Raw genomic sequence first — 18,618 nt, forward strand, 5'->3', positions numbered from 1 at the left:
CCAGAAGGTGGATCGGGAACACTCTGAGACCTCAGGTTTGGACGTAAGCAACCAAGTCAAGTCGGGAGCAGAGGCGGCTCAGGCAGCAGAAGAGGCAGAGCGCCCTCTAGCGGCAGGCCTGGCCCTTCCTGGGAGAAGGCGGAAGTGCTAGTTTGGTTCACAGGGCTGACTGCCTACAGCCACCTGCAGCCGCCTGGGAGAGAGCGTGGTGCCTGGTTTGGGTCCAAACATCCAGGCTCTGGGCAATTGCAGGGATAGCAGCATTCAAACCCCAGCCCAAGAAGTGATAACACAGACTCTACCTATCAGTAACCTGGCTTAATTAAAAATAAGGCCACAGCAGGAAGGCAAGCATATGGCGAAGGCCCCCTGAGTGTGTGTGTGGTGTGTGTGTGTGTGTGTGTGTGTGTGTATACCACATGACACAGACCGGGAACCTACACCTATCCCAGGAGAGGCCTGTGTACCATGGCTTCTGCCAAGGGTGCCCCATCAACACAGTCCTACCCCAGGCAAAACTACACAGACTCAAACCAGAAACAACCTCTCAGCCAACAAGCCCCTCTACACAAGTCCTGAGAGGCTGCAGAAATCCCAAATGGAGATTTACAGAATGGCCCCACCCCTTGGAATAGCTGGCTCTGGGCCACACACACAGGCACCATGGACATGTACAGGGGTGCACAGTGGACATGCAGGGAGTCTGGCTCAGGCGAGGGTACAGAGCCCATCACAGGATCCTCAGATAACTGGATCCAGAGCAGGCAGGAACACAAAATGTGAAGCGTTTCTACTGCGGTGGCAGAATTACACAGCTTGGACCATGTACAAACCACAGACGGTTACTCACCTATCCTCTCTGGGCCACAGATTCTTCGTATACAAAAAAAAAGAAAGAAAGAAAGAAAAAAAAGAAAAAAATATCTGTCCTTTTTACCTTAAACCATGAGGCTGGTTTCAGGATCAAATGAGAGAAATTCCTGAACTGTCATTTGGCTTTAAAATGTAAAGGATCTGTATTGTATTTTATAATAAATTCGTGTTGAATATAAACGTGTCTTCCCAAAGTCTTTGTATGAAATCAGCTTCAGAAAGATGGACGTACCATGTTTCAAGGTGCAAGGACCCCACCCACCACTCCACACCCCCACGGAGAAGCCCACACCACTCACAGTGCCCCCAGGTAGGGCTGAGCTAGCCCCTGTGGTTAATGCTACAACTGGCAGTAGGTCCTCCAGGGACTGTGGATAGTGCACAAGCAGGCCACCAAGAGGGGCGTCACCAGACCCTCCCTCCGACCCTCCGGCGTTCCTCTCTCCCTCCCACCAGGGCCCCCCAAGCAGAGGCTGGTGGGAAACTCTTCAGTGTATGTAGATCCGGTCGGACACCGCTGCGGGCAAGTGGGTCATGACCTGCATTCGAAGCCACCAGTAGTAGTCCATGGGGTGGTAGCGAGTGTAGGGGCTGGCAGAGGTCAGGGCGTGGGTGACAGCGTTGATAACAGGGGACGTGTCTGTGGAGCCGCTGTTGCAGTAGGTCTCCATCTTGGCGATCTTCTCGTCAAAGTACTTCCTGCCGTAGTCCTGGCGCACTACCTCGGGCAGCTCGTCCCACATCTTATTGGCAATGGCCTGAATGCGCTCGGGGCTGTACAGGCTGGTGGCGGCGATGAAGTTGCCAGGTTCCACCACACTGACCTTCACGCCCAGCGGGTGCATCTCGTAGCGCAGGCAGTCAGAGAAGGCCTCCACCCCGAACTTGGTGATGCAGTAGGGCGAGCGGGCCGGGTTGGCCATGCGGCCCAGCATGCTGCTGATGTTGACGACGCGGCCTGCGAAGGAAGACGGCAGAGCCTTGCTCACAAGGCGCTGACTGGTCGGGCAGAGGGCGGGGCCAGGCAGGCTGCTTTGATGCCTGAACTACCCAGGGTCAGGGGGGCCTCCTAATACACAGTCGAGGTCGGCTCAGGCCACATGTCCAGCTTTTCCCTGATTATGCTAGGCAGGACAGGCCAAGAGAAATGAGCCGGCCTGCACCCAGGAGGGTGTGGGGTAATGCGCAATGGATGCTAGAGCGCTGGCGGCAGGCAGCCCAGGCCAGGGTTCTGAACCTGGTTTTAGTGCTAGGACAGAGGGACAGAGTCTTCAGTACTAGAAGACAGTGAGGACCTCAAGAGGCTTTCCCACAGGCCTGGCCTCGGGGACAGAGTCTTCAGTACTAGAAGACAGTGAGGACCTCAAGAGGCTTTCCCACAGGCCTGGCCTCGGGAAGCAGGATGGAGGTGGAGCCCGTCCAAGCAAGCCCAAGCGGACCAGGGACATGCTTGTCCTGGGAATGCCCTCGGGAAGTTAAGACCCAGCCCCAAGCTGGACACCTTGGGGAGCTGCCTTTCAGAAACCTCTAAGTTGGAAGTCTCTGGAGGGTTGGGGTTTTCTTCTACAATCCTACAGAAGCTCTCGGAGTTCATCCTATCATTGCTGAGACTTTGGAAAAGATCCTATGGGATCACCCCCTTTTTGCTATCATTGTTTGCTATATAGAAAGAACATCCAAATCAGTGACTTCTTTGGCTACCTAACATGGTCTGAGTGCTCTGTCTACTTTCCAAATTCCTAATCTCGAAGATTATTATTACTATATTTTACATTCTACCACAATAGTCTTATTTTGTAACTACAGCCTAGTGACCCAAAGAATGGATCTACCAACACTGACTTCCCAGTGCCTCTCTTGGTAGTTGCTGTACATAGACACAGCCCCAAGCACAAGGTGGTTATTTCTCTAGATTAGGTCCCCAGAGTGGGACGGCTGCTGTAATCTTTGAGCCTTTGAGACTGAGACCTCTCAGCCGCCTTCCTTTCTGAAAACCACACATACCTTTCCACCTGCCTGACCAAGACAGCTCGCCTTACCCCCATCCATGAGACCTGCATGGCCCCCGGGAAGTCCTGTGCTCAGCCTCACTGGGGTACGCAGGCTGGATCTGCAGAGACCTCTTTCCAGTCTAGGCAAAGATGAAAAGACAGGATGGGAGGAAAACGCTTTCCAGCTCACCTTTGGCCCTTCGGATGAGGGGGAGAAAGGATTTCGTCATCCGCACAGTGCCCCAGAGGTTCACTTCTGCCACTTCCTTGTAGGTCTCCATGCTGGTGAACTCCACTTCTCCGAAAGTCGAGATGCCCGCATTGTTAACGAGGCCCCACAGGCCTGGACAGGATGGAACAGAACCACTGTCACCATGCAGCCTTGGCCTCGGACACCACCCATCACCCTGAAGCTATGCCTCTCCTCACTTTTGTCCCTTTCCCTCCAAACTTGCCACTTCGAAGGCTCCTGGGACATTTCCTAGAATCACCAAGAGTAACAGGAGACAGAGAGGCCTATGGTACAGGTTGGGACCCTGTCTTAAGTCTAAAACATCCAATTACCATCTCACGTCTCCCTGCATGGTCTCTCTGGGCCCACGATGACCCAGCCCTGCCAGATGTCCGCAGCCTGGGGTCACTCCCACTGGCTCCACACGGTCACCTCCCCGCAGCCTGCACTGAGTCTCCATTCCTGCCCCTGCACCTTCGCTTGTCTTCCACCTCTGGCCAAAAGCCTGGAGAACCCCAGGAGTCTTCCAGGCCAAGCCTTCTCTGGAGGCCTAGGGAGGGGACCCAGTATCCGGGGTCTCATAGCAGTTAGAGGCTCAGCTAAGACTTCACCTCAGGTCCAGCCCCAGTCCTGATCCATCCTGAGCCCCTGACCATGACCTCGGATCTTCCCCTCCCACAATACGCACTGTTTGCTGTTATCCTTGGTGAGCCCCACCACCCGTGTGTATACGCCTGGTCTCTGCAAGTTGAAAACACCCCTCAGCCTTGTGTGGTCCCAGGCAGAGGACAGAGCTAGAGCAAACAGACACTCTCCGAGTAACCTGGGTTGACTGTTTCCTATAAGACCAGAGAGGGGACAGCTGGTTTCCGCAGACCCGGGAACCCTGGTGCTAGAAGGATCCTTGGAGCTCTGACAGCTACTTTTGTCACCAGGGAAGCAGAGGCCCTTCAGCATGCGCAACCGGTCAGAGGCAGAGCAGAATGAGGGAAGGAGGCCCCAAGGAGGCCAACTTGCTTTGCAGGGCCTCTGAGTTCCATCTGTGGGGCGTGAGGACTGCATGGGCCGCAGCCTCCGGACAGAGCTATCCTCCTGCCTGTGGGAGCCCTGGTCCCACTTCGCTTTCCAAGTTAATCATGGAAACGAGTTTGTATGCATGACAGAGTAATTGGTCTCTAGCTGCGTTCCTTCCGTGTTATCCAAATTAAAGCTTCAACTGACCTCTTGTGCCTTCTCCTTCAATTATGGAGAATTAAGAACATTTATCAGGGAAGGAAACTGCTAGTTAACAAAGTGCTCATGAAGCTCTCACTCCCCACAGCGGCTGAGCGGCAGCCACAGGCTCTCAGGTCTCACCAGTGACCTAGCACTGATGCAGCCACCAAAGCCCGTCCTCCCCGGAAGTCTTCACCCCTCTCTTCTTCCCAGGAAGAGCCAGAAGCCTCCCACCACCTGCCAAGACTGACCTGTCACCCTCCACCTTCCAAACCATAAGCTGTCACTCCTTGTTCCCTTTTTATGCAACATTAACCTTCCTCTTGCCCCTGGCTCCCTCCCTCCAATGTTGAATACATTAGATGCTCAGTAAGGGTTTCTCAGATGAATGAAGGTCTACAGATACCATGTCCCGAGATCCCAAAGAACCTCCTCTTTACCATGCTACATCCTCACACCGCCATCTCCACGATTAGGCTTCTGAGAACACAAACCACACCCTCCAGACCCCATTTCCCTGCCATGCTGGGTCCCAGCCCTGCTGCTGACCCACGGTGTTTGGGGTGCAACATGGTAAGGGTGCCCCATCACCCTCACCTCCCATCTTCACTCCCTTCAACCTCTCCCCTGTATGAGCTCTACTCATGGTTCTCTACACTCATTCCTCCCTTGGAGCATCTCTTCTATCCTCCCGGCCGCCCTTCTTCTAGCCGCCCCCTAAATACAGGCATCCTCCAATGTCCTGTCCTAGACCACCTGCTCTCAAATTATGCTCCGTGCCTAGGCAGCCTTGTCTTCTTTATGTTCATGGAAATTTGCAGCTGCTTTGTGTTTGGTTCACATAAAACCACATCCCACCTAAAATGCATATTTTCTCCCTAACAAAAAACTAATTACAGCTGACACTGATATCCAAAAAAGGGTAACTGAACTTGACCTGTGAAAGCACATGGCTCCTGGATTATAGCTCCACTGACTTGATAAGCAGTAACAGTCTGTGGAGCTAGGAGTCCTCAGCCAACACTCCACATAAACTCAAAATGAACACTGCTGCTCATTCCCGGCGACGGCTGTTTCCCTGCAACAGCCCCAGCAGTCACCACATAAAGGAATCCTGTGTACCCCTTGGACTCATTGCTCTCCTCCGACTGCGGTCTCCTCCTCCTGATGGTCACTCTCACCTCAGTGCCCTGCACACAGGTCCCCAGCATGCCCTCCCCACGCACCAGCATGGCAAGCTCCAGCTGCCCCAGCCCGCGCCTTACTTTCCTCTTTGCTAACAGACCCCTGGACCTCTTCTCCCCAATCTGATGAGAACTATTAATATCACTGATCAAGATCAAAAGGACAGAGGTCCGGCCCTGAGCTAAGCACTCTGCGTGCATTTGTTCCAAAGCTAAGCTATCCCAGGTCTGGAGGACACAGTTGGGGCTCCAGGAGGTTAAGCACCTTACTCAGTGTCACTCAGCTAACAGGGGGACAAGATAATTTGGACCCTGGTCTGTGTGAAGACACAGCCCTCATGCTTGACCCTGTGCCACTGTCGGCTTCCTCTGCCATCTCATCGAATCTGTGCCTTTTTTCCTCTCTCCACAGCATTAGTCTGGGGCCTTGTCATCTCCATCCTGTATCACTGGAAAACTTCTCCCAGGTCTCCCTGTCACAGCTTCTGTCCTCCACTTCCATCCTTGGCCAGCCCCTCAGCTAGACCCTCCTCTGTCCTCTCTCGGTCACTTCTTGCTCTGACAATTCCCTCTCGCAGTAGGTTTGGGAGGCCTCCTTTGCTGGGTTTCTTGTTCTGCCCTCTGGAAGCCTGAACAGTCAGCCCCTCCCCTGCCTCATGGCTCCTCCTGCCTCTGCTGCTCCCTGGCTCCACCCAGCCCTCCAACCCTCACCCCATGTTATTCTGCTCATGTGCCTGCAGTGATCAGATCTAGGCATGAGCACTGGCTGTGTAAGCAGAGCATTTCTCCCTCTTCACAGATAGGTAAGCTGAGGCCCACACAGGGGAAGGTGTGAGCCCAAGGTCACACTTCTAGTAAGAGAGTGAAGCCCACCATAACTCCAGACTTCCCACTCTCAGACTGAGGGTGTCCCAGATGTAGGACTGGGTCTTCTCTATCCATGGCACTATGTCCCCAGTGCTGTAATGGTTCCGAAGAGGTCCTGCCATGAAGCCACCAACTTACATCTGGCTGGTGTCCAACCACAATCCTCCTGCCAAGTCACACCCTCATTGGTGCTCAGCACACTACCAAGCATACAGCAGGTACTCAATAAATATCCCCTGACTGTGAGGTTAAGTGATGGTTTCAACATACAGCCTGCCAGTCGGCTCACTCAGCCTTTTGCTGGGATGGGGTGGGCAGTGCTGTCTCCAGGCTCCAGATGTCCATCCGGTCCCTCAGAGCTCTGCTGGCTGTGGCAGATGGCTCACCTGTTCTAATCAGACAAGCCCCTTCATCTCACCCCCCAAGGCTGGCTCCCCTGTTCCACAGAACCAGGATGAAAGGCACTTGTCTCCTGAAAGGATCCTGCCTGGGTAGAATGAGTTGGAAGCCAGCACAGGCTTAGGGAACCCAGGCTGATCTGAAAGCTCTAGAAGGGCGCCACCTGGAGTTCAGAGATAGCATTGCCAGAGAAGGGGAGAAGGACAGAGGCTTTACCGGGAAAGACAGCCCTGGGTAGGGCAGGGGTGGGGGCCACAGGGAAGAGAAAGAGGGGGAGGGAGAAGTGGGGACAGAGAAACCAGGACAACCACATGTCCAACAGATTTCTCATCTTTTTCATACCAAAAAAATCTTCAAATCTTTTGCCAGAAAATGCAGTATTAGGTAACTAAGCTCATGCTGTGGTTTATCAATCCTCACTGGAATGTGTCATTTGGAAAAAGGCGGCAGGGAAAAGTTTATGTATCGGGGTGGGACTAGGGTTTGAACTCCGTCCCAGGGCAGTGGGGGTGAGTGCCTCTCCCTGCGTTCCGGGTCTGTCCTGCCTTGCCGGTCAAGCAAATTGGCCCAGACCAATACAGGGAATGGAGGTGACTCTGTCCTGGCAGCGGGGGACCGGGACCAGGGTCCTGAGCAGGCCCAGCTCGGGTGCAGCCCCACTCTGTTCTCAGGTCTACAGTGAGAAGTTATTTCCATGGGCGCCGTGGATCACCACAAACCCTCAGGCTGCCATGAAGTGGCCTCACAGCACGGACTCCTGCCTCCTGGTTGATGAAAGCAAGCAGGAGGGGTGAGGTGGGCTGTACCTCCAGAGCGGGGAATCACCCCAGGGGGACACATCCTGCCTCTTCTTAATGGGACAGGAGCCCTGGCTCTGCCTGTTAATTATGAAATAGATGTTTAGTGAGTTAGGGAACTCATAGGCCTCTCCTCTGAGAGCAGACCAGCCTGGGAATGGCCCTCTTTGGAGGTGGCGGTGGCCCAGGGCTGCCTAGGGGATGCGTCAGGGACAGGCTGGCAGCCTGAGCAACAGCTTCCCTGACAGCCACATGGCACAGGAGCTCTGAGGCAGCTGCTGGCTGACAGCAGCATCTCTGTTCGGCTCATAAAGGCTCAACAGAGCCCAGCCCCGCCCCTGGTGGTCCCCTGTCCTCCCCTTCTCCCTCCTAAGGCCTGAAGTCACCACTCAGGAGAGATGCCTCCACCCTGTCTGTGGGAAAGAGAGAACCCTCTCTGCCTGGTTGGCCAGGAAGGTAAACACCTTAGAGGAAGCAAGTCGCCCAGAATCATCACGGCTGTGTGCTCCATGAACAGGGTCCCCTCCCTTCTGTTGGACAGAGCCCCTCCCACCAAGATCCCTCCCTGGGCTGAACTGGGAGAGAACACCCGAGTCCTTATGTTACTGGAACTTTCTGCAGCAGGTGACCTTGTCAGTGACTGGCCCTCAAACTTTCTGTTCCTCTAGGTTCTGGGGGCACAGTCCCCACCCTCTCTGCCAGCTGCCTCTCCCCTTCTCCACCCCTAATTGCTCATGTTCCCAGGAAGCCCACCATCTTGCCTACTCTAGCCTCACCTCCAGGCCTGGACATCTGGTCTCCATCCAGACATTCCCACGGGGCAGGCATCCCATGGGCACTCCCCATCCCTCATCATGCTCCTGCAGTGGGTTGGGGGGGGCCGGGCATCAGGAGAGGCCTCGTGCCCCTCCCTCATCCCCACATGTATCCATCACCAAGTCCAGCCAGCTATGCCTTCCCGACTCTGATCCCTCTACATCCCCCAACACCCACTGCCCTTGTTCAGTACTCCAGCACTCACGCTCTCCCTCTAAATCTACCCTCTACACTGCTGCCCCAGTCCCCAGACTGATAGTTCATTCCCCCTGGGACATCGACAGTGGGCCTGGTGTCCTCAGGAGTACGGCTATGGGCCCCAGGCCCCGGAGAACCTCTGTTCTCAACCCCACTAACTGCCACCACCTCCACCAGACTTGACCACGGACTTGGCCCCCCGCATATGCTGTGTGCTTCCCACCATTGTTCCTTCTCTCCCTGACTCTGGAATGCCCTTCTTGTACCCTGCCACAATCTGCTCCCCCTAATGGGCTCCCCACCCCACCCAGAACTGGGCTGTGACCCTCTGTCCTGTGCTGCTTCCTGAGAGGGGGTGTGGAGATCATTCGGGTTAGCCCCCCAGTGAACCTTGGAGAGGTCCTTGGGAACAAGGACTATGTCTTGGCCATCTCTGTGTCCCCAACACTTGGCCCAGAGTGGGCATTTGATGAACATTGTCTGAACTGACCTGCCCCTGTGCTCCTCTGTTCACCACTCCTAGAGGTTTTGAAAGCACCTCTGGCTTTATTTCCCATTGCCTTATTGCACAGGTGTGTTTAATTTAACCCACTTCCTCCCGCTGTGTGAGAGGAAGAGTTTCAACAGCAGGGCAAGCAGGCTTTTGCAAGATACCGGTAAATGGGGAGTAGTGTTTAGGAAAGGGGCCCTCAGAACAGCTGGTGCACTACACCCTGCGGCCCCAAGGGGCCCCCTACCTTTCTCAGGGTCCTCCAGGCTCGAGCGGACGATCTCCACCACTTTCTCCACCTCCTCGTTCTTGCAGACATTGAGCTGGACGGTTCTTAGTCGATCACTCTTCAAGCTATCCAGCTCCTTGACCCCATCGTCTCCTTTGTCCTGGGGAGGAGAGAGGAGCTGCTTCGACCACCTCCTTCCCACCCTGCCTCCAGTCGGAGGACCAGGCCGAGGCCCTGCCAGAGCCTGGGGCTTACTAACAACTCCAGAGAGTCTCTGGAGACCCGCTGGGGCTGCTCCTCTGGCAGGTGGCTCTCTTCAACCCCAGGACTGACCACATGTCAAGCCAAACCAAGTGCCCCAGACACAAGCCCCCAAGGCTTTCCTGGAAGGAGTCTCTCTCTAAGCCAAGGTTGCGAAGTGAGGCCCCATCAGGGCTAGGCATGTGGGTGTCCGACAATGGGGAGGGTGGAGACTTGGGAATGAAGCACATGCCTACCTCTCCACCCCTGCCAGCTGCTGCCAGCATGGGTATGGGTGTAACCCAGGCCTACCAGCTGCTCCGATGTTTAAGCTAGTAATTAGGACTTCCCAGTTTTTTAAGTGTTGGCAACTTACTCACGTTTAAAAAACAAAAACTAAGGGGCGCCTGGGTGGCTCAGTGGGTTAAGCCGCTGCCTTCGGCTCAGGTCATGATCTCGGGATCCTGGGATCGAGCCCCGCATCGGGCTCTCTGCTCAGCAGGGAGCCTGCTTCCTCCTCTCTCTCTCTCTGCCTCTCTGCCTACTTGTGATCTCTGTCTGTCAAATAAATAAATAAAAACCTTTAAAAAAACAAACAAACAAACAAAAAACACGAAAAAAAAAAACCAAAAACTAAACACTGTGTAAAGCAAAGCACATTCACAGGCCACATGTGACTGGAGGCTGCCGGTTTGTCACCTCTGGTCTAAGCCACAGGCCTGTCACTACCAAGATGGTCAGAAGCCAGAGCAGCTCTCATTCCAGTCCCATCACTACCCAGGCTCTGTGCCCTCAGGTGCAACTCTTCACAGGTGCCCAGTTTTTCCAGCTTCGAAATAAGAAATAAGGACAACGCCACCTGTCCTGACCTGCTCAGGTTACTGGAATGATGGAGTCATCTTTATTAAAAACCTGTTAAACTGTCGAGCTAAATCCAAGCATTACTAAACATGAGAAAGGGTCACTCACTCAGCGAACATTCCCTGGGCCTCCATCATGTCCCAGCCCTGCGCTAAGAACTAGATACACAAAAATAAATAACTCAGCCCCTGTTATCAAAGAGGCACATTTTCGGGAAGGGGGCAGGTGCATAAGGGAACAATGTGGGCAGTGTTTGAGGCATGAAAGCTGGCGGGAGGAGAGAGGCTGCCCAGAAGGTGGGACAGGCCTTTCAGGAGAAGTGATAGCCGAGGCCAAGGACCAGAGCAGCCCTGGGAAATGGGACATTTCAGACAGCGGTGAGGCCTCTGCAGGCAGAGCAGATGCATAAGGAAGTTGTTGCACAGGAGGCTGGGGAAGTGGGCAGGGGTCTTCTTGGGGCGCGGTGGTGAGCTGCTGGAGGGCGTGAATAAAAGCCAGCATCATTTACTGAGTGAGTACTGACGGTGCTTCCCACTGTGCTAAGCACTTGACATACATTTCTCATTAGTCTGCACACCATGAGGCGGGTTCTATTACCATATTTCATTCTTTCTAGGACCCGTATCTTCTCCACCTTAGGGATGAGCTACACCGTTGTAAAAAGCAAACACTGTCAGTTACAATGTAATTGGCGGTGACTTTCTCAGTGGTGCAGGAAACAGGAAGGCATCTAGTGAGAGGACAGCAGGAGTTGCCAGGGGCTGCAGTGAGAGGGAAATACCTACTCTCAGCAAGGACGTGCGCAGGATACAGGTGGTATTGATGCTAACCTCCCTGGCAAGGCCAAGAGCAGGAAGCATATGGATGGCCGCATACATCCATGGTGAAAAACTCTCTAGGAATTAGGCTCAGCCTGCTAAGTGGTCTGAACCAGAAGAACCCTAACCCCAGAACAAGACATTCGCATCACACCACATCAGAGAGACATAGGAGAGAGTAGTGAACGGACTGTGTCCAATGGGGCCAGAGGGGCTGGAGATAATCGCTCTGGAGAAGGACCTGGGAAGAACACGAGATTGAGGGAGCAGTCTGGTCCCATGGAGCCCACCAAACAGAAGCAGGGCCAAAAAGTCAAATTCAGCCCAAAATGAGGAATGATTTTCACCATCCAGATGGCAAGACTGCCCCAGAGGAGTCTGGACAATGAAAGTGGAGGTCAGGGTTGAGGCAGGGTGGGGAACACGGTGTGGAGAAAACCCCGGCATCACACAGGCATCAGGCTGGTCCCCACTGCCCCCAAGAGCTCTTCCACTCTTAAACAGTCAGCCTCTCCAGGGAGCCTCCGCTCTGGGCCTGAAAAGAAGCAGCATGTGTGGCTCTCTGAATCTCTGCCTGGCCCAGCACCAGGCATGCCAATGACACCCAGAGTCCCCTCTGCCCAGGGCAGCCCTGTGTGAGGCTTGGTTAGTCTAAGGCTTGGCTCTGAAACTCCCTGGCAGTGCCCACTTCCCGGACAACATGGCAGGTATCTCATCTATAGGCCTAGAGCTTCTGCTACTGTTCCTGCAGAGGGTCTGCCAGCAAATAACTCCCAGAGACGACAGCTTCCAGTCCAGAGGAGGGAAGGGCTGGTGCCCACAGACACCAAGAAAACATGCATCTTGTTTGAATGCAGTCTTCATGTCATGCCTCCTCGAATGCCCCTCAGAGTGGAGCCCGGGCAGACTGCGTCCCTGAGCAGGTGCTGATGCCTACTTCCAAGAAGATAGGCCCCTGAGCACCCTGTCCTCCTCCTGGCCTTTGTGAACCCTGCCACCACATTTTGGCAACTCTCGGACTCCACACCAGACGTCTCCTTGAGCCTCCAGCCAGCCCTGAGCCCATGTCTCCAAGGTCCCCCAGGGAGGCTCTTCACCTGGTTCAGGGTCCCCACGTGAACTCGGTTTGGAGTGTGGCAGCTGAGACCTGCTCTCGGAGGAAACCAGCCGTTCGTCCCACGGCTCACAGCTTCAGGCTCAGCATTCAGGATCCCAGGCGAGAACCCCATCTCCTCCCTTCCCCTGCCAGGTCTCCCCAGCAGTCCTCCTCACTCTGAAACGGCCTCCACATCCCGCTCCAACGGCCTTGTCAGCGGGGACAGAGACAGTCAGCTTGCCTTCACTGTTCAGAGAAAACCTTTGCTGACCACCCTTAGCCCCGGGGCCACAGAGCACGGTGGCCGGTCTCCTTCCAGATCCACCTGTCCTCAGTCCAAGGCTACACTGCTTGGGCCCCACCGCGTCCCTGGCTCCAGGGTTTCTGTCCTCATCTTCATTAGTCTTGCTGCTCGGGGACAAGCTTCGAGTCCTGCTGTGTTGGTGACTATGGAACTGGCTGACTGATAAACCCACTTTTATCATTATCCCTTTCCATTTCCTCAGTGAGCTCTTTTCTACCCTTGCGTGACAAGTTAGGCAATTCCTACAGTGTTTCCACGCATTCTCAGATAATAGCCTCTTTGTTCGACTTCAAGGGTCCAGTTCAGTCTACTAATCAAGGAACCCCAGAGAAGCCTGGTTTGAAAACCCAAGTCCTCCAGCTTCTATGCAATTTAAAGCCTGTCCTGACCCAGGCCTGGGGAGTGTGGGAAGCCCATGGACGCCAAACGGGTGAAGACTGCCTTTCCCCTTATTTTCTAGGTCCTCCTCACGTCTTCCTTAATCTATGACCCTTCCAGGGTTGGATCCAGGGGCTGGCAAATTAAGGGGCAAGACGGCAGTCTTCTGAGGCTGGTCTTGTTGTCTGCTGTTGGTGTCCAGGGACAGCAGGTGCACGAGTGCTGGCCCTCCCTGCAGGGCGTGCTTTCATGCATTCTGCAGAGATCCATCCCCCAGACACCTCCAGCCAGGCCTCTTCTTTCTCTGCCTGGGCTTCAGTGAGGCACCCCTTCGGCTGGGGAAACATGGGCGGTCCTAGGAGTCTCACTGGATGGGTGCCCTTACGATGACTCCAAGAGCTCTCCCCTTTATCCATATCACGTCCAGGCCAGAGTGTCCGACCCAGGCAGGACAGCCCTCTCCTGGTGGAGCTCTCTCTGCTCTGCTTCCAGATGAGGCACTCCGGCCTCATTCTTGGGCCTCCAGGCGTCTTTTGGTCAATATTAACATACCCTTCTGTGGCTGAGGACTCCGGAGCATTAATGGTAAGCTCTCTAGGAGTTCTTTCTTTTTTTTTTTTTTTAATAATTTATTTACTTATGGGGTGCCTGGGTGGCTCAGTGGGTTAAAGTCTCTGCCTTCAGCTCAGGTCATGATCCCAGAGTCCTGGGATTGAGCCCCGCATCAGGCTCTCTGCTCAGCTGGGAGCCTGCTTCCTCCTCTATCTCTGCCAGCCTCTCTGCCTACTTGTGACCTCTGTCAAAAAAATAAACTTTTAAAATCTCAAAAAAAAAAAAAAACCCTCTCCATCCTTACATGATTATTCATCCCATTCTTTAAAAAAAAAAGAAAAGAAAAGAATTTATTTATTTATTAGACTGAGAGAGACACAGTGAGAGAGAGAACATAAGCAGGGGGAGTGGGAGAGGGAGAAGTAGGCTTCCCGCTGAGCGGAGAGCCCGATGTGGGCTTGATCCCAGGACCCTGGGATCATAACCTGACCTAAGGCAGACATGTAACAGCTGAGCCACCCCGGCGCCCCTCTAAGTAGTTCTTTAAGTTTTTATTTTAATTCCAATTATTTAACATCCAGTGTTCTATCAGTTTCAGGCGTACAATTCAGTACTCTCACACTTCCTTACCCAGCCGGGGCTCATCAGGACAAGTGCGCTCCTTCCTCGCCATCCCCCGTTTCCACCATCCCCCCACCTGGCTCCCCTCTGGTGTCCATCAGTCTGTTCTCCGTAGTTAAGAGTCTGTTTCTCCAAGTAGTGTTCTTGAAGCCCACCTCACTAAGACCAGAGGGAAAATATCACAGCACGGTAACAACTCCGTCCAACCTCTCAACCTTCTCCAACCTTCTCCACCTCCATTTCTACCACACTGAGCCAGATGACAGACTGAACCTGGCAGCAGGGTTTTACAGACTCTCGGCCTGTTCTGCTAGGTGGTCCAGCACCTCCAGGCCGGATGAAGACACTCGCCAGGTAAAATGGAAGTGTCTGTCACGCGCACAAGGAACGGTGAAGAGGAACAAGCCTGGGGCCTTGTAACGGTCACAGGCTGAGCAGTGGGAGCGCTAGCAAGGGAGGGGAAGCAAAACAAGAGAGCGTGGTATCCAAAAGTCATGCAACAAGAAAGAGTGGTTTTTTTGGTTAAAGCTGTGTATAGGTTCAGTATGCTCTGGTCTGAGAAGGGGCCACTTGATCCGGCAAAATGGGGGCTGCTGGCATCCTTGATAAAAGCAGTATCAGAGGCACCCTGGCACCCCCCACTCCCCTGTCCGGCCCTGACTTCTCTGCCCAGCTGGTCTCCTCTTACTCTGTGATGGCTCTGGGCTTCAGCTTCCTCGGAATGCTGATGATGTCCAAATACACTATCAGCACCCACCTCAGGAAACTCCTGTCCGTCCTTCCATATGGCAGCAAGATGCCACCTTGGCCTATCGAGCCTTCTTTTTTTTTTTTTTTTAAAGATTTTATTTATTTATTTGACAGAGAGAAAGAGATCACAAGTAGGCAGAGAGGCAGGCAGAGAGTGAGGGGGAAGCAGGCTCCCTGCTGGGCAGAGAGCCGGATGCGGGGCTCAATTCCAGGACTTTGAGTTTATGACCTGAGCTGAAGGCAGAAGCTTAACCCACTGAGCCACCCAGGTGCCCCCTCCTCTAGCTTTTGACCAGCGGAGACACACCATGACGCCAAAACAGTCAACAAGTAACACTGATAGGCATGAGCCGGCAGTGACCTTGTCTGGTATTTTGACGAAAACACCAGTCACTAAATCAGGATCACAGCTGTGGCCGGTGGAAGGAGGTCAGAGCACCCAGTCCAACCCCATTATTGTAAGTAAGGGGCGCGGGGAAGGGAAGCGTAGCCTAGTCCCTGGGCTAGTGGCTGATAGGCGACTAGAATCCAAGGCCCTGACTCTCTCTCTCTCACTCGACAGCACTCAGCAGCCTCTGCCCTGGACTGTGGAGTCGAGATACAGACCCTGCTCCACTGGACAAGCCAGCATGATGACACAGGTGCTAGAAACATGGAGAAAGAACTTCAGAGGTACAAAACGTTCTGTGGCATCCCAGCACCTGCGAGGACATGCTGAAGCAGGTCCACATTATGCGGAGAACCCAACTCCAGCACACCCCACCCATCACCCCCAAATCCGTCCTGAAACAGGTTTTTGCATGCATGTCAGAGGGAGCAGGCATTGGTGTGGCTTTTGGGAGCAGCAGTTTGACAGACTTGAATGAAACCAAAAATCTGCACACCTTTCTACCCAGTATTTTCACATCTAGAAAATTTTTCTAAGAATTACTAATGAAAGCAAGCAAAGATATGTGTAGGACGATTGATTGTGGCTTAGAGTATAATAGCAAAGGTCACAAATAATGTGCACACATACATTTTAGTTACTCTGCAGCAAGAGACTGCAGTAAAAAGACTCCACTTGTTTTCATCATCCACTTCTGTCGGATTTGAATCTATTATAAATACGTACTACTTTCATAATTCAAAAGAAGGAAAAATTAAAAGGACAAATAAACCCTCTCTGATCTGAATATATGTTCAAACCGTGGCAGTGCAAAAGACTTTATTATTTTTGTTTATATTATTGAAACTTTTACATTGAATGGGTATTGTTTTTATAGATATTAAACCTGGTTTTAAAATAATTGCTTCTCTGGATTCTTACTGCCTTCAACATAAAGAAAATATCTCATCTACAGAGCAGAGACAGCAAATTGTCCCAAAAGTCCCATTCTTCCCTTCTTCTATAGCGGTAGAACCCCCTGACTTCAAGCAAGGTACATTTCTCAGACTACGAACTACATTTCCCAGCTTTCCTAGCACAGCCAGGTAAGACCATGTGACTAAGTTCTGGCCAACAGAGGGAGACCACAGCTTGCTATATGGCAGCTTCTGGGTCATTCATGCCTTTAAAGACCAGGACATGCACTCACAACAGAAGAAATGCAAATTAAAACTGTACTGGGGTATATTTCTCACCTACCAGACTGGCAAAAACCAAAAGCTTCAAGTACACTATTGGGGAAATCGTGTAGAAACAGATACTCTCATACATTACTGGTGGGAATGTGAAATTACACAGTCCCTATAAGCTAGTTGGGCGCCCTAGAATAACACTGAAAATCCACAGGATTTTCCTGCCTTTTCCTGTCCTATTCCCCTGTAGCCATCACAGGCTCTTCCTGAATGAATCTCTTGCACATTCTATCCTATTTTGGTATCTGCTTCTTGGAGGAACCAAGCTGACACAACTTAGGAGTTTTGTGTTTGTGATGGTATCAACATAGCAATTCTGAAACAATTGTGTGTGTATTATAGGACTGACCAAATGAGTAAATATATAGATGTAGCTGGGAATCAAGGTTCTAGTGGCAGAAAAAGGAAGAAACAAATATGGAATGAGGGAAGCAAAGAAGAATGCTGTTGTGTTGAAGAGGACTAGAAGGTCAATATAACCTCATGAATTATATGTTTGTGTGTGAGCGAGTGTGTGTGTGTGTGTGTGTGTGTGTGTGCGCGCGCATGTGGTATTTATAGGAAATGCACGAAGGAGATAAATATAAATAAACATCATGTGTGCATGTATATGCCTTGTGATTATCTATACATCGTCTACCTCTGTCCACAGAGAGGGACAAAGAGCATTGATATTGGTTTCTAAATTCTGTTAAAAGGAATTAGGTAAAAACATATCTACACAGAGACATGTATGTGAATATTCATAGCTGCATAATTCATAATGGCCAAAACACCAAACATTTCATCCAAATATCCATCAACTAGTGAATTAATTTTTTAAATGTAGTATATCCGTCCAATAGAATACTATCTAGTAATAAAAAGGAAGGAACTACTGATACTTTCTACAACATGAAGAATCTCAAAAACATTATGCTGAGTGAAAAAAGCCTGCCACAAGAGCCTATGCATTGTATGATTCCATGCAGGAATAGTCCAGAAAAGGCCAATCTAAAGAGACAGGAATCCGTGCTACCTAGGACCAGAGGTTGGTGTGGGGCTTCAAGTGCAGACAGTCAGGAGAGAAATTTCCAAGTGATGGACTATGGTGACGTTGCACAATTCTCCAAATTGGAAGAACCGTCCCCTCTCCCTTTTGGAGCCTCACGGCCCAGGGCTTCCCTTCCGACACCCTAAATTCCACTTGATGAATTGCAAAGGATCCTCAGTCGCTACCTGGGACAGCATTACTTATTCTCCATGGTCCAGAATGGATGTCCCCTCCTCTGCCAGACCAGGATCAACCCCTTCCTTCTACGCACTCTCGTTAAACACTCCACACAACTCTGAGAACCCTCTTCACTCTAACTCTTCCAGGTAAGTCTGTGCATGGCTGTCCTTCACCACTGAACATGGAGCTTCCTAAATGCAGGGACCAGGGTATCATCTTCTACAGCACCTATCAAAGGGGCAGGCACATCAGGAACACTTGCCAAATGGATGAGTAAATGAATGAATGAACAAAGCTATGAAGAACAAGTGAGTCAGAAGTGAAGAGAAAAGGTATGGGCTGTCTAAAGCGACAGATGAACCAATCATTAAGAAAGCAATGAAAACACAACTACCAACCCCAGCCCAAGTCCTGGGTAGTCCTGGTATTAAATAATCAGCTTGAAGTGGGATTCTGGGAAGACAGGAAAGTAGGAAGCACCAGGAATCGCTTTCCCCACCTAGACAGGTGCACTATTTTGGAACTATGGAGTCTGTTGAAGAGATGAAAGGCATCCAAATTGGAAAGGAAGAAGGAAAATTATGTTTTCAGATGACATGACTTTATATGTAGAAAACGCTAAAGATTCCCCCAGAGAATTTATTGGAACTAATAAATGAATTCAGCGAAGTAGCAGGATATCAAGTCAACACAGAAGCAGCTGCATTTCTGTACACAAACAACACACAACCTGAAAAGGAAATTACAAAAATAATCCCACTTATGGTAGCATCAAAAAGGATAAAATACTTGGGAATTAACCTAACCAAGGAGGTAAAAGATTTGTACAATGAAATCTATGAAACATTTCTGAAAGAAGTAAAGGAAGGCAGAA

At 51.8% G+C, this 18,618-nt stretch overlaps 1 protein-coding gene across 4 annotated transcripts in view; it reads right to left on the reverse strand.

Moving 5' to 3' along the window:
- Positions 1 to 997: 997 nt before the first annotated feature.
- Positions 998 to 18,618, reverse strand: part of BDH1 (3-hydroxybutyrate dehydrogenase 1) — a 42,701-nt gene continuing 25,080 nt past the window's right edge. For all 4 annotated transcript variants that reach the window (XM_032337228.1, XM_032337222.1, XM_032337237.1 and 1 more), the window contains 3 exons: positions 9,310 to 9,451; positions 3,055 to 3,207; positions 998 to 1,831 (listed from right to left, as the gene is read on the reverse strand). In XM_032337228.1, the coding sequence (XP_032193119.1) occupies positions 1,362 to 1,831; positions 3,055 to 3,207; positions 9,310 to 9,451 (765 nt within the window). In that variant the 3' untranslated portion in view covers positions 998 to 1,361. The remainder of the gene's footprint in view (positions 1,832 to 3,054; positions 3,208 to 9,309; positions 9,452 to 18,618) is intronic.

The sequence above is a fragment of the Mustela erminea genome, chromosome 1 (genome assembly GCF_009829155.1).
Source record: "Mustela erminea isolate mMusErm1 chromosome 1, mMusErm1.Pri, whole genome shotgun sequence".
Lineage (NCBI taxonomy): Eukaryota > Metazoa > Chordata > Mammalia > Carnivora > Mustelidae > Mustela > Mustela erminea.